We start from the raw sequence: 17,145 nt of genomic DNA on the forward strand, positions 1-17,145 counted from the left end.
TTTACAGCGTGCTGTAATTTTGTGGTATTTTACGGGTATTTTCATACTACCATATTCGAAAATTTGAATTTCAAATATGGAATGATTAAGCGTGGAAGTGTCCTCTAATAATAAAAACAAACATGGCTGCCACCAGAGTTTGATCGGACACAAAGAAGCTTGCTGATTCTTTTCGATTTCTGCATTCCCATGATGTATCTTTGGAAGGAAAAGATGTATTATAATAAGGTTAGCTTGCTAGTTTTATTAATTATTTTTTGGCAATTGCAATTATTAAATTTATTTCCTTCAATATTTTTTTTTTTTTATTTATATGTTTTTTGTGTGCCTGTCAACAGTTCTGGACATTGAATGTAACTGTTGTCTCTCCTGATTTTTTTTTATGTGCAAATTGCAAGTGCTGAAATATAGTGCATTTGTGTGGCCATCTTCCTATCAAATGACAATTTATTGTGCTATCCTGGCATCAACCAGGCTCAGTCAAACACAAGCACCTGCGGACCTTGACCAAGGTTCCCCCAAAGTCCCATTCGTTAGTGAATGAATCTCGGCCAGTGGAATTGGCCTTCCCATTGAGTCTGTGGCACACTAACCCAGGGTAGGGGTTGACCCTTTGATGTTCAGCCTAAGGTAGGATTTGAACTTGAGTTTACCGATCATGAGTCTGATGCGACAACCACTATGTTACCAGTGACCAGTTTTATTTCCTTCAACATTTCCATCTTCTCATTTTCATACAACTCATACTCGTAAGAACAGCATTTCATCTTAAATCTCATTTTGGTCGCAAGCAATGCACTTTTTGTCACTGCAAGAAATTTTTTGTAGCAGCACAGTTTATTCTTTTGTTTTTATTATTGTCATGCATTTGTTCTTGATTCTTGTTTTTGAGTTTAATGTAAATTATGTTGATTAGATTGTTAGATTGTTGTTATTTTCCCACGACTTATCCATTTCTAAATGTTTTTTATACAAGATACCCAATTAAGTATGCCCTTACCATCCATCTCTATGCCAAGTCTGTATGCTCCATGGACTAGTGTGTTTTATAATACATTGTTTTTATTTTTAGCAAATATTTTAACATTTGTTTTATACTACATAGTACCAGTAAGTGAAATAGGGTGTCTGCCTAATTCCAAAATACATGCCATGTTGCTGGCATTTTGAAGAAAAATGTCATCACTCTGCATGCTGTTCTTCTTGAGCTCTGATAAGTTTACCAGTTGTGTTTAGTTTCAATCCTAGGTACCGTAAGTGTTACGAAGATAAATTTTCCAGTTGTTATTATGGTTTTGCCAGATTTATTGAAAATCATGATTGATTTTAGATTTTGAGACATTTACTTCAAGTTTCCATTTATTACAATATGTTTGCACTGAGTTTATAACATTTTGAAGGCCGTTTTTTGACTTTGTGAGTAATACTAGATTATCTACATATAATAAACAAGCGATGAGACAAGTTAAAAAGCTTTTGATGTCATTTACTGGTATAGACATGTTAAATAAAAAAGAACTCAGTTCATCCCTGCCCCTATTAACTGGTAAGGCCTGCTTTTAATTTTAACACAACCAACAGCATTTTGATAGATTGATTTGATTACATTGTGAAATTTTCCTGATACATGTATATTATTTTTTCACAATTTTTATAGTAATCCAAGATGCCAAATTAAACAGTCCTTCTAGAGGTGTTTTAATAGAGGTGTTTTAGTTTTGGCGTAAATCCAATTTCATTATTATATCATTGTCTTTAACATGTTTTATTAATCTTTGTTTCAGAATAACAGAGTGAAGCCTCGATAGTTTCCTGGTTCAGATTTATCACCTTTTTTAAAGACTGGGGGTGATAATAAATTCCAGGCACTTGATTTAAGATTAGATTAAAGAGCTTTGGAATAAGTTTAAGAGAGAAGTTTAAGCCTGGAGACTCAGATTAAATTGATTTGGTTAGATTCAGATTCATGAATTATTGATTCTGGATTCACAAGTTTTACAACTGAGCATGCTCAGAATAAATTGATTTAGTTAGATTCAGATTCATGAATTATTGATTCTGGATTCACAAGTTTTACAACTGAGCATGCTCAGAATAAATTGATTTGGTTAGATTCAGATTCATGAATTTATTAATTCCAGATTCATTAGTTTTACCAAATGTATTCGATCCTAAATAAATCGATATCAGAAACATAGTTTGCACTATACATGGAAATACAGAGCTACCATTAACACTAAGACAACTGAGACTAACAATTTATGTAACAGAAAATGTTCACAATGAGTATAAAAATACAACATGAATTATATTCATGAATGAACAAAAAAGTGTCAGAAAATTAGTATTGTGTCACCTTTATATTACATGTAATTTATTGCTTAAGATAATAAAAACTTGTTTGTCCTCATTTCCTTCACATCTCCAAAATTTTCTCAGAAATTCTGCAGCAGTTATCGATGAAACTTGACAGGTTGATGAACAATTACCTCTCCAAACAACACTGAGAGAACAACTGAGCATGCTCAGAATAAATAATTAGGTTAAATGGTAATGCTAGGGTTTTTAGTGACGTCATGACCTTGATCTGAATCAGTGACGAAAATGGACCACAGTCTGGTTTTTGTTTGGTTTTATGAAAAATTAACAGGCTAGTGGATAAATGGGATAACCATTACGAGTCTCAGTGGAAACTATAGAGAGGGTTACATTTTTATGGGAATTATAGTGGTGATACTAAACCCAGGTCCTGGTAATATCCAAAGACCTGAATTAACAAGAAGTCAAGTTGTTATTAAAGGTACATCAAGGTTTACTCAGATATATGAATGCAGTTTCTTGAGCACTTGTGTACTCTTTTTGGACATGGGTCAATGGAAGTTTTCAGTTATTAGTACAATACTAGATTAAGGGAAATCACTTTATGATGAGTTGTACCCACATAGAGTACTTATTAATTCAACTGTTTGCAGATGTTGTATGTATTATTTTAACAGAAGTATTTTATAATTAAATTACAGGGACTGACATTCATGTATTGTTTTATTACATTTTCATCATTCTCATTATTATTTTTGCTCATGCCATATTTGCGTTCCAGCTACTTTATAAATAGCCATGAGTTTTACATGCAGGTAGTGCGTGGTGTTTTACTCTGGACAGAAATAAATATATTTATAGTCTAACATAATACTGTCATTAAAAAAGCGATAATATCATATTTTTTCTGAAGAAACTAAAACTAAAATTATTATTATTTTTAAAAAAATGAATTTTAGTTTTCTTAATTAGCTTGTCATCTTGATAATTAAGTACTTTAGTGTCTTATCTGATTGTACTAGGAGACATATCTCTCTAAGAGTATTATGTACACAAACAAAATTTGAGTTGACAAAATGTTAGCGTATCATTCAATCAGAATCCTTGATATTTACAGTTAAAAGTGCATGTACATACCAGTTGACACCACTGCTCTATTATGTTCAGTATTCATACATGATTAGTTATCTACAAATAACCTTTTGTCAAATCCAATTTTTACTGTTGGACACCAAGGTAGATTGATCCTGGATGTACATATAAATTCTAAAAACTAAACAGTTTACGTTTTGACCTTATTATATATAATGCTTTTAATATGCTTCCCATAGTAACAACCACTGTCAAGGATGGAAATTATATATATATATTAAATAAATTCTAAAAACTAAACAGTTTACATTTTGACCTTATTATATACAATGCCGTTAATATGCTTCCCATAGTAACAACCACTGTCAAGGATGGAAATTAAACATGCACATACTACTGTAAAGGGGTTAATTATTCACTGGGTTTTAATATTGCTTGTTTTGCTGACTGGAAAATGCGCTAAATTAAAACCCAGTGAATATGTAAAATTGAGCATAGAACACATTATCTAAATGATAAAGCTGTGAATTTAAAACCCACTGAATATGCCAAAAAAGTGAAATTTAATTCCAGTGAAAATTAGTTATTTTACAGTAGCTGCTTAGTAATTTATTTATTTACTGAAAAAATTAGTATGCATTATTTTGCCTTAATTCATGCAATTTTTTATTTATCGCCTTTTTCTTGAGAGTACCAGCCCTATTGTTTTGTTTTTTGTCATTTTATGAATTCAAAATTGTATTTTAATTTGTGAGTTGTGTATTTTTTAGCAAATATTTTAAATTTGTAATTTTTGGTAATCTTCTTGAAAACATCTAGCCTTGATTACTGTAAAATCTGTATTAGAAGCTGCGGCTTCTACGAAAATCGTACAATACAACAGAGGGAATGTGGCTTCTACGAAAATCGTACAATACAACAGAGGGAATGCAGCTTCTACGAAAATCGTACAATAAAACAGAGGGAATGCGGCTTCTACGAAAATCGTACAATACAACAGAGGGAATGCGGCTTCTACTAAAATGGTACAATACAACAGAGGGAATGCGGCTTCTACTAAAATGGTACAATACAACAGAGGGAATGCGGCTTCTATTAAATGGTACAATGCAACAGAGGGAATGCGACTTCTATTAGAGCATCTACACATATAAGAAATGGTAAATTTTGGGTTCTCGATTGTTAAAAATAAATGGGTGCAATTTCTATTAGGGATATGCGGCATCTAATACAGATTTTACGGTACTTGATATATTCACGAAGACAGAGCTATGTCACAGAACGCTCTGTGCTGCTATGACATGCACCACTGTACCACATATTTCTATGAGGTCTATACTCAAGCTGCTGTGGAAAACTTGTCGAAGAACCGATGAAAACCGCTAATGTTGAGAAAACAGCACTAGCTCAACAGTGAGACAATCCTGAACAACCAGATTTGTATATGTTGCAAATGTAGGGGTAATTTTGTTACACTGTTCAGGAGAGTCTCAATAACTATTCCAATGTATAGTTTTTAGCTCCGCTGTCGACTTTGTCGAGCGGAGCTTATCATATGAGTGATTGTCCGTCGTCCGTGTCAATGTTTTACTTTTTTGACTTCTTCTTAAAAAACTACAAGCCTGAATGTTTTGATACTTGGTGTATATGTACCTTGGGTAGACCTCTCTCAGATTTGTTCATTTCATGATGATATCTTCAATTCTCTAATTTTGTTGAATATTTTTGTCATTTTTGGTAAAAAGTGATATTTTCGACTTCTTGTTAAAAATCGCAAATCAAATTGCTTTGATATTACATATATAGGTACTACATGTGGTCCTCTCTCAGATTTGTTCATTTCATTATGATATCTTTAATTCTTTATTTTTAGTGAATATTTTTTTAATTTTTGGTAAAAAGTGATACAGTATTTTTGACTTCTTGTTAAAAACAGCAAGTCCAATTGCTTTTATATTACATATATAGGTACTACATGTGGACCTCTTTCAGATTTGTTAATTTCGTGGTGATATCTTCAATTATCTAATTTTGATAATTATTTTTGGTGAAAAGTGATATTTTTGAATCCTGTTGCTTTGATACTATACATATTGTTCATTTTCTAATGATATCTTCTGTTCTTTAATTGCGATGTGCATTGCTAACAGCGGAGCTATCTCAGCCGACAGGCTGCTTGTTTGTGAGTTTTCAACCATTGATTTCACCACCAGTAGTGGTTGCTAGTAAGTAAAAATGCCTTGACATGTTCACTCCAGAGTATAGGTTAATTTCTGTCAGATTTGTTTTTCAAACATCAATTTTCTATTTGTAGCAATAGTTACAGATAAATATCTATCAAATGTTTTGTTTCAGAGCTTGAAAGTATTAGATAATTATTGGCAGTGAAAACAAATTTCCACCCATGCTCTTATGATTTCACGCTATGCGTGTATGTTGCCTATGATAACATGGTATTGTTTGCACACTGTACTCCATTCATGTATCATGATATAAGCACACACGAATGTATGGCATTAGTGCTGAGAGAAATTAAGAAAAACTGTAAAATATGTTGTCATGGCAACTGATTCCCTTGCATGCGAGTATGGATGGCTAGTCTATATATATCCGTCATCGGGAGCCTACCAGTATTTGGGTTGGTATCAGGTCACATGACTACAAAACGTGTGTGTACAGGCATTATGAGAATAATGCGTAAGTTGACAGTTGTGTCGTATGTATGTTATACATCTCCTTGATTTCATTGGGCTATATACTTTGTATCCCATAACATGCCATATAGCAGAATGCAGAGTTTGTGTCACTGTGTTCAGAAATTACGGCTTCTAATGGTATTTATCACTTTAACCTTTGCTGCCATTCTTATCTATAAGTAAGTAAAAACTTTCACTTTTATTTACTCATACCGTAGCTCTGATGGTGTTGTCATTTTTTTTTCACAATTTTCAAAAGGAAAATCATGTCAGAGCAAATATTAATATTTTTTTTCATTTTCTTTATTTATAATTAAAATCAAAATGTACATAAATAAGGGCATATATACAGTTTTTTCATTCACCAAAATATGATGAAATCATTTTTATCATTTTGTTGTTGGCTATTGTTGGATTATAGTCACATCGCATGTGTTGCTGCCATTATTCATTACTGTTTTCATCCAACAATATTTTATACTTTTTATAGTGTAAAATGTAATTAGCTATTTTATTCATATGTAATTTGTACAAAGATATTATTTTTTGTAAGTGTGTGAAACATTTTCCAAACAAAATGTCCAATTTTGAATCTTAAACCCAAATTATCAAAAATATTATAAAAATGTAAAATATAATTAGGAATTTGCTTTATCTGTAAAGTGTAAAAACCTATTTTTTACTGTGAATGGAACTTTTGTTTATTTCCTATAAAAACGTAAAATGCTGTTTTTATTTCCTGTAACCTGTACCAGCTATCCCCCCTTGCCCCCACCCCCACTGTAGGGTACAGGGTGAATCAATGATGTATAGCATTTCGCATTTAGGAAAAAAATTTGGTAGATTTTAATTAAGACTTGCAAACATAATAGTTACAAATATCATAATGGATATTTTAGGTACTAGGAATCCTCGATAGTATGTTGAGCAAATGGTTCAAATAAATGATAAATAAAAATGTTGGGTATCCGAACTTGACCTTTGTGATTAACCTTCAGTGTTTAACCCCTAATTTTGCAAATATTTTAGATTCAAAAATGACAAAAATACTTAAAAAATACAATTATAATTTGAACTATTTTTTTCAAATCACAAAGCAAAATTTAGCAAAGTTTCCAGAAATTCCTGTCCCCTTACATTGGTGATAATAATATCTATCAACATAAAATTATAATGAAATAAAATTCCCTCACATCGTCACTTACAGCTGTATGGTCAAGGATGATATAATACAAAAAAAAATCATTTTTCCTCTTTGCACACATCAGATGAAAATGTAACTATATTTTTATTTTTTCGCACCACAAATGTGACATGATCTCAGACTGTTTGGTGCAACTCAGTTACATTACATTTTTTATAAATTAATTAAAATCAAGCTGCTAGAGTCAGCCAAAATTGCAATTTCAACGTATCATAGTCAATCTGTTACAGAATCTATATCATACTGATTTCATGTGACATATGTAACCAAAACCTTATGGAAGATGAAACCCATTTTCTCATGAATTGTAGTAGATCACAATTAGAATCACAAAAAAAAAAGCTCTTAACATAGCCATCTCAAACATCCACAATTATTTGCTTTCCAGTGAGGAGCTATATCCTGCAACAATATGACGTTATTTATTGATGTGTTTGAAAATCAAACAAGTTCAGAAATTATTATGCTCCAATGATTTTTTTTCTATACATTCAGGATTTGAGCTTTACTGGGTGGCATCAATTGTCATGGTACTTTTAATTGTATTCCCTATACTGGTAAATAACCAGCAAAAGATAGACTGTAATTCTGTGACCACAGACCAACAAATATTTCCTTTCATTTCAATATACTGTGGAATACTTTATTTTCGCTGGAATTAATTTTCGCTGAAAAGGCTTTTTGGGTGTTTTGTATGGAATTTATTTTCACTGATTTTTGATGAGTTTAATGTGAAATATAGGAAAAAAAGTATATTCCCTGGATTTTATTTTCACGGAATCATCCCTTCAGCGAAAATAGCGAAAATAAATTCCAAGCGAAAATAAAGTATTCTACAGTACTTTTTAGACAAGCACTTTCTGGCTATATCATTAATATTACAGTCACTTTATAAATTTTGGCTTTGAAAGTGAATGACATCTCAACTCAAAAATTCAAACCCTATATTTGTCTTTGTTTCTGCATTTAAGTATACATTTTATAGGTGTGATATGGTGTGATACTATATTTATAAACAAAAACAAAACTATAGATATGAAAACAAATTTGTCAGAAATTAGTTTTCAATCTGTAAAGAGTTTGGCATGATAATACTAAAATGTGAAAACTATCTGGCTTTCCATTCACTACTGTAAAATACTTTATTTTAGCTGGAATTAATTTTCGTTGGAAGATTTTTTTCTAGCTGTTTATTTTCACTGATAATTGATAAGTTGAATGTAAAATAAAGGAAAAAAGGTATTTTATTTTTACCGATTTTTTAGTGAAAATAGAAAATAATAAATTAAGATATATTTGTCATTCCAATCATATATGGGCTGTAGATTTAATTAGTTTATTTAGATTGAGTCAGCTTCAAATTGCATTCTGAGTATGAATAGTTTTTTTGAGGTCTTGTGACAGATTTATGTGAAATATATTAAGGTTTAGCTGATTTTGCACATATAGCGTGAACAAAAATAAGATTCTTCTGGAATTTGCTTTGCTTATTGCAGCCCAAATTAATTCAGAACAGAGCGAATATTTGGGAATGTACTTGCATTATTTGAAACACTATTTGAACACATATATGCAAAGAAAATTTACATATGCACGCTCAAATGGAAAGCCGAAATTATCACCGATGTTTGCAGCAGAGAATTGAAATTTGGATGTTTTCTTCAGAATTTTGAGAATTTTCACAAATATTATTTTTTGACTATAAATCTGAAAATATATAACATCCAAGAAATAATAAATTTGAAATAGAACTATTCAGGCTTGTGTATAGGTTAGATCACAGTCCAAGGTGACTATGAGAATTGGAACGAGGGCCGTAGACGTAGCACTGGTCAATCAGCCCGAGAAAAGATTCGTAATAGCCAATCAAATGATGACATTTTGACAGCAATCAAACTTGTGAAATAACATTTTAGTACATTATGTTACATTTTGTCAAAATGTTGCAACGACAGCCTACATGCTGCCAGTAGTGTCAGTTGAATCGAGCATAACTCAATGGATACTTTGTATCTAATCTTGATGTTATAAATAAATTGTTGCAATGAAAATCCTTTGTTTTCATGCGTTTTTCAGCCGTGATCTAAGCGAATTTGTGGTGCAATAGAACCACACTTTATCGTGACTCTGATTGGTCGAGGGCTGTTGGCCATGTGCTAAGTATACTTTGGAAGTCAATAGGACCTATTGGGTCGGACTGATGTATGCTTTGCAATTCAATAGTAATTTGGGATATTGTTATACAACAGTGATTGCTTCAAATATTATATGACAACTACTTGCATTTTTTCTTTTATTTATAATTGTAACTTATCATTTGACTATTTTGTTTATTCAAGTGTTGATCAGATCATGATTATGCAGAAAAGAGAACTAGACCAGAAGTTAAGAGCACTACTTGATGAAAGATTTTCAAAAATGAAGAGAGACATGGAGTTTCGTCATATTCTAGACCGCATCCCAGCATCTAGACAACTCCAAACTGTCGGATATTCTGAGTATAATCTCCATAACAACCAGTTTCATCATAATACTAAAATACCGCATAATAATACCAGATCTAAATATGATGAGAAACCTTCCACTACAAAAGGATTGGATGTTTTTCCTAATAAAACTGACACATTGGTGATATATAGCAAGTCTAGTCGCAATTTGAGTGAGCCAACAGTCAAGAAAAGTGAGTCATTGAACGTAATAAGCCGTAATACAACTTTTCATCTTCCAGCCCCCAAAAATGAGACATTGGAAACTCATCTTATTGATAAACATGAATTAAACATCACAGGAACTATAATGACTTATCATGATGATGAAGATAGCAAAAACATCACAGAAACTGTATCAAATCGTGATCAACTGAAGGACCTTGGCAACAAAAATATCACAGAAACTATATCAAATCGTGATCAACTGAAGGACCTTGGCAACAAAAATATCACAGAAACTATATCAAATCGTGATCAACTGAAGGACCTTGGCAACAAAAATATCACAGAAACTATATCAAATCGTGATCAACTGAAGGACCTTGGCAACAAAAATATCACAGAAACTATATCAAATCGTAATCAACTGAAGGATCTTGGCAACAAAAATATCACAGAAACTATATCAAATCGTAATCAACTGAAGGATCTTGGCAACAAAAATATCACAGAAACTATATCAAATCGTAATCAACTGAAGGATCTTGGCAACAAAAATATCACAGAAACTATATCAAATCGTAATCAACTGAAGGATCTTGGCAACAAAAATATCACAGAAACTATATCAAATCGTAATCAACTGAAGGATCTTGGCAACAAAAATATCACAGAAACTATATCAAATCGTAATCAACTGAAGGATCTTGGCAACAAAAATATCACAGAAACTATATCAAATCGTAATCAACTGAAGGATCTTGGCAATATCACCATAATTCCACAGCAAATCCACAATACAATAAATGTCTCAAAACCTGTTACTAAAAAACCGACTCCTAAGACAAATACATTCATGAGCATGTCTTATAATAAAGCTCCTGAAGTTAAGAAAACTGTGCCGTATTATTTCAGTCAGGCTGCCAAAGATGTGTTGATGGATCCAGTACCAGTTCCAGTTCCAGACAAATACTACAGGTAAGTACATGAACAGTTGCCATGGAGTTAAATGTTTATGTGTACTATTAATAAATGAATCATAGTGTAGGATAAGTTATTTGTAACAAATATGAAAATTAACGGTAGTTCACAGTCTAAACTGGATATTTGTTCACTATTGGACAAAATTTACTTTCAACTTACTTTACCTTCCAACACCTTACTGTAAAATACTTTATTTTGTCTTGGAATTAATTTTTGCTATTTTCGATGCAGGAATGATTCAGTGAAAATAAAATCCATCGAATCTACCTTTTTTCCTATATTTTACATTCAACTCATGAAAAATCAGTGAAAATAAATTCCATACAAAATACCCAAAAAGTCATTTCAGCGAAAATTAATTACAGCTAAAATAATTTAAAAGTATTTTGCAGTATACAAGTGTTGGTAATTGGGGCTGATGTCTTAATGCCAAATGTGTGCAAGCATAGCACCAATTGTTCCTGGGTAATTTTGTTTTCAGTAAAATTATGGACCAATCAGTAAGCAGTGTATATGTAAGAACATGTTTTTTTGGATGCACCAACAATGACTGCACTTATCGCTATTTATTAGTATAACCAAATACCTCATTTTCAATTTACATGTGTCATTTTTCAAGCATAACTGAAACTAAATTGCTTTCGTACATGCTGATTCATATCTTCTCATTCACAGTTTGATGCAACAAGTGACAGCTTCAAATTATTACAAAATACAATGGTTTACAAATACACAACAATTTTTTGATTAAATCCAATATGGCCGAAAGAAATAATTTTAAACTCACTGGCCCGTTCAACTGCTGAGCTTTTGAGATCATGCTGCGTCTGTTATTATGCTTCTGCTCTCTGGATGATGATGATGATGATTCATTGCACACACTAAGGTTAATTCAAGCACAACAGGCAGTTATATTCATGAATTATACCTTTACATCATAAAATGACTGGCATACCCAATTCATTTAATGCAATATATGGCAGGTAGTAAGGGATAAAAGTCATGACCATATCTAGTACCTTAACATTTGAACTATGATCTCTCCAAGAAATAGTTTTGTTTTATAAAGTTGTTGTAATTTATCCGCTCACCTGTAAATGCACACAGACAGCAGTCTAAAAGTTTACTGCTATTTAAACATTCCTGTTGTTGTGGGACTCACCATGTGCACATGAGCAATTATATTATCATTTCTTTTAGTAGTGTATATATTTTTCACCAACATGGTTGAATCTAAAAAAGCCATATCATAATATTTTTTAAAAACTGGGTGCTACATTTAGCACATTTATATGTATTTTTCTTTAATTTCGGAATAAATGAACATCATTCTTTAATATCGAAATAAATGAACATAATTTTTTAATTTTGGAATAAATGAACATCATTCTTTAATTTTGGAATAAATGAACATCATTCTTTAATTTCGGAATAAATGAACATCATTCTTTAATATCGAAATAAATAAACATAATTTTTTAATTTTGGAATAAATGAACATCATTCTTTAATATCGAAATAAATAAACATAATTTTTTAATTTTGGAATAAATGAACATCATTCTTTAATTTGGGAATAAATGAACATCATTCTTTACGGTAATTTCAGAATAAATGAACATCATTTTTTAATTTCGAAATAAATGAACATCATTTTTTGATTTCGAAATAAATGAACATTATTCTTTAATTTCAGAATAAATGAACATCATCTTTAATTTCGGAATAAATGAACATCATTTTTTGATTTCGGAATAAATGAACATTATTCTTTAATTTCAGAATAAATTAACATCATCTTTAATTTCAGAATAAATGAACATCATTTTTTAATTTCGGAATAAATGAACATCATTTTTTGATTTTGAAATAAATGAACATCATTCTTTAATTTCAGAATAAATGAACATCATTCTTTAATTTCAGAATAAATGAACATTATTCTTTAATTTCAGAATAAATGAACATCATTTTTTGATTTCGGAATAAATGAACATTATTCTTTAATTTCAGAATAAATGAACATCATTTTTTGATTTCGGAATAAATGAACATTATTCTTTAATTTCAGAATAAATGAACATCATCTTTAATTTCGGAATAAATGAACATTATTTTTTGATTTCGGAATAAATGAACATCATTTTTTGATTTCGGAATAAATGAACATCATTTTTTGATTTCGGAATAAATGAACATCATTTTTTGATTTCAGAATAAATGAACATCATTTTTTTGATTTCGGAATAAATGAACATCATTCTTTAATTTGGGAATAAATGAACATCATTCTTTAATTTCAGAATAAATGAACATCATCTTTAATTTCGGAATAAATGAACATTATTTTTTGATTTCGGAATAAATGAACATCATTTTTTGATTTCGGAATAAATGAACATCATTTTTTGATTTCGAAATAAATGAACATCATTTTTTGATTTCAGAATAAATGAACATCATTTTTTGATTTCAGAATAAATGAACATCATTTTTTTGATTTCGGAATAAATGAACATCATTCTTTAATTTCGGAATAAATGAACATTATTTTTTGATTTCGGAAAACATGAACATCATTTTTTGATTTCAGAATAAATGAACATCATTTTTTGATTTCAGAGTAAATGAACATCATTTTTTGATTTCGGAATAAATGAACATCATTTTTTAATTTGGGAATAAATGAACATCATTCTTTAATTTCAGAATAAATGAACATCATCTTTAATTTCGGAATAAATGAACATTATTTTTTGATTTCGGAATAAATGAACATCATTTTTTGATTTTGGAATAAATGAACATCATTTTTTGATTTCGGAATAAATGAACATCATTTTTTAATTTCAGAATAAATGAACATCATTTTTTGATTTCGGAATAAATGAACATCATTCTTTAATTTCGGAATAAATGAACATTATTTTTTGATTTCGGAAAACATGAACATCATTTTTTGATTTCAGAATAAATGAACATTATTTTTTGATTTCGGAATAAATGAACATCATTCTTTGATTTCGGAATAAATGAACATCATTTTTTGATTTCGGAATAAATGAACATCATTTTTTGATTTCGGAATAAATGAACATAATTTTTTGATTTCAGAATAAATGAACATCATTTTTTGATTTCGGAATAAATGAACATCATTCTTTAATTTCGGAATAAATGAACATTATTTTTTGATTTCGGAAAACATGAACATCATTTTTTGATTTCAGAATAAATGAACATCATTTTTTGATTTCGGAATAAATGAACATCATTCTTTAATTTCGGAATAAATGAACATTATTTTTTGATTTCGGAAAACATGAACATCATTCTTTAATTTCAGAATAAATGAACATTATCTTTAATTTCGGAATAAATGAACATCTTTTTTTGATTTCGGAATAAATGAACATCATTCTTTGATTTCGGAATAAATGAACATCATTTTTTGATTTCAGAATAATTGAACATCATTTTTTGATTTCGGAATAAATGAACATCATTTTTTGATTTCGGAATAAATGAACATTATTCTTTAATTTCAGAATAAATTAACATCATCTTTAATTTCAGAATAAATGAACATCATTTTTTAATTTCGGAATAAATGAACATCATTTTTTGATTTCGGAATAAATGAACATCATTTTTTGATTTCGGAATAAATGAACATCATTCTTTAATTTCGGAATAAATGAACATCATTTTTTAATTTGGGAATAAATGAACATCATTCTTTAATTTCGGAATAAATGGACATCGTTTTTTAATTTCGGAATAAATTGATTTGTTTCACATTCCTTAACAAATGTGGAAACAATTTTATACAGATTGATTTCATCAAATGTGAAAAATGTTGACTGATGTCTAAAAAAGTCCCAAAATTGAGAATATCTTTGAAAGGTTGATGAGTATGAGTATTGCTAGTGATTTTTTTTTTAAATGCATACAACAATTATATTAGTTTAGTATTAATCTGCCTTGAATTCTATTGATGAATAGCTGCAAACCATATGGCACATGTTTTAGAAATTGATATCATGCATGTGATTTGTTAAGTTGTAATAAAATACAGATGCATGTCGTTTTAGAAATCACATTTGAATTGCCAGTGTTTCCAACATACTTTGACTTGTATTCATATTGTTGAAAGTTGTACTGTAAAAGGGTTAATTATTCACTGGGTTTTAATTTTTCTTATTTCGCAGACTGGAAAAAAGCGCTAAATTAAAACCCAGTGAATATGTGAAATTTAGCATAGAACACATTATCTATCTATGATAAAACTGTGAATTTAAAACCCACTGAATATACCTGAAATGGTAAATCAGCGAAATTTAAACCCAGTGAAAATTAGTCATTTTACAGTATATATATACAGTTGAATAATTTATTTCAGCATTCTGGGCACTATGTGGATTTAAACATGATATTAGAAAAACAAGAACCAACCATCTCTCATGTACATTATATCATTTTTATATTTATATTTTTTAATTTTTCTCAGTTTGAAACATGTCCCATTGACACAGGAAGCATAGAAATTTAATTTTGTATATAAAAATATAGTGATTCTCAAGTTGAGCATACTATGATTGCGAAGTGGATACTTCTTTATTTATGTAAACTTTCATTTTGACCAAATGCAATACTGTAAAATACTTTATTTTCGCTTGGAATTAATTTTTGCTGAAGGAATGATTCAGTGAAAATAAAATCCAGCGAGTATACCTTTTTCCTATATTTTACATTTATTTAACTTGGCAAAAATCAGTGAAAATAAATTTCGTGCAAAACACCCAAAAAGTCTTTTAAGCGAAAATTAAATCCAGCTAAAATAAAGTATTTTACAGTAGGTGAATCATCATTGGTAAATAAGCTCAATGAACTATTGGACGTATAAACATTGTTATACTGTATTCGCTTAACTAGAAGCATACACTAATAGGAGTGTGTAAAAAAACCCAAATCATGTTAGTTTTGTATATTGAATCATTAAAATATGACTTATTTTTGTGTGTTTTTGGAAATCAATGCTAAATAATACTCTATTTTATATATCCTGTCACGGTGTATATACATGTATCCATTATTTACTTAGTAGGGGTGTAGCAGCTATAACTTTAGAATTATGGGTGAACCAGTACATAAGAATAGTCAGGTTTATACTTATTTGTAGTGAATGAACCAATATTTTGTAATTTATTAATGTGTGTGTATATATGGTTTATTATTTTCTTTTTATTTATATTTCCATAAGGCTGGTTCACTTGGATTTAAAAGGTGCCCCTCCAAAGATAAGTTATTTTGCCAAAGTAAGAATTTTGATTTGTTAATACTTATGCAAGCATATGCATGTATTAAAATTGATATCAACATATAAAAAATAGACTACATACTGAGAACCAATTAAACCTTTGCTGCCAGGGGTTTCATGATTCACTCATGGGGACCAATTTTTCACTGCTACTATGTTTTGCTATTTTCATTGATTTGTGGAAATAGCCAAAACTTAAAGGGCAGCAGACGTCGTGCCGCGCCCTGTTCGATATGGGACTCATGTTTATTTACATGAAACTTCAACACGCGCTGCGCGACGACCATCGGGCTTTAATGTCATTAGGTTTATAATGTTGTAAACATTGGAGGTGAAATATTCACTGGGTTAAATTTTAGAAAAGTTTTTGTTGTAGGAACATTCACTACATTAAGAAAAAAACATTAAATTCAATGACTAACTTTGCATGTGTATACCAGTCAAAAAACAAATACTGAATAATTACCTTTTACAATATTTTAATATAATTGTTAGTTCTAGTGTTTTAGTTTCATAATTCAAGTATTTGGAAATCGTTATTTCTAGAATTTTAATTACAGCACTTGCATTCTGACAAAAAGTATGTGCTACGAATATATTAGGATAAAAATGAGTTTGTAAATGCAGAACTTGGCAACATTCTACTGCACGAGTGTTTCAAATTGAACAGAATAGGATTCTAATTAGAGTATTTTGTATCATTTAACAATTCCATTGTTTACTCTCAAAAATACATTTTGAAAATTGCTATGGTAAAAAAAATACTTTTTAAATTTAATTTTTGTCTAAAATACAGGTTTAATTGTTTAAATCATTTTTATTTGTGGGGATATTATTTTGATCATTATTCCATACCAAGCAATATATAGATTGGTGTTAAGG

General features: G+C 29.9%; 1 protein-coding gene across 1 annotated transcript in view; it reads left to right on the top strand.

The window, feature by feature from the left end:
* Positions 1-5,997: 5,997 nt before the first annotated feature.
* Positions 5,998-17,145, top strand: part of LOC144350657 (uncharacterized) — a 62,334-nt gene continuing 51,186 nt past the window's right edge. Inside the window, exons 1-3 of the mRNA XM_085502133.1 lie at positions 5,998-6,286; positions 9,651-10,937; positions 16,207-16,261. Of these exons, the coding sequence (XP_085358259.1) occupies positions 6,186-6,286; positions 9,651-10,937; positions 16,207-16,261 (1,443 nt within the window). The 5' untranslated portion in view covers positions 5,998-6,185. The remainder of the gene's footprint in view (positions 6,287-9,650; positions 10,938-16,206; positions 16,262-17,145) is intronic.

Source organism: Saccoglossus kowalevskii, chromosome 8 (genome assembly GCF_978046115.1).
Source record: "Saccoglossus kowalevskii chromosome 8, keSacKowa6.1, whole genome shotgun sequence".
In the NCBI taxonomy this organism is placed as follows: domain Eukaryota; kingdom Metazoa; phylum Hemichordata; class Enteropneusta; family Harrimaniidae; genus Saccoglossus; species Saccoglossus kowalevskii.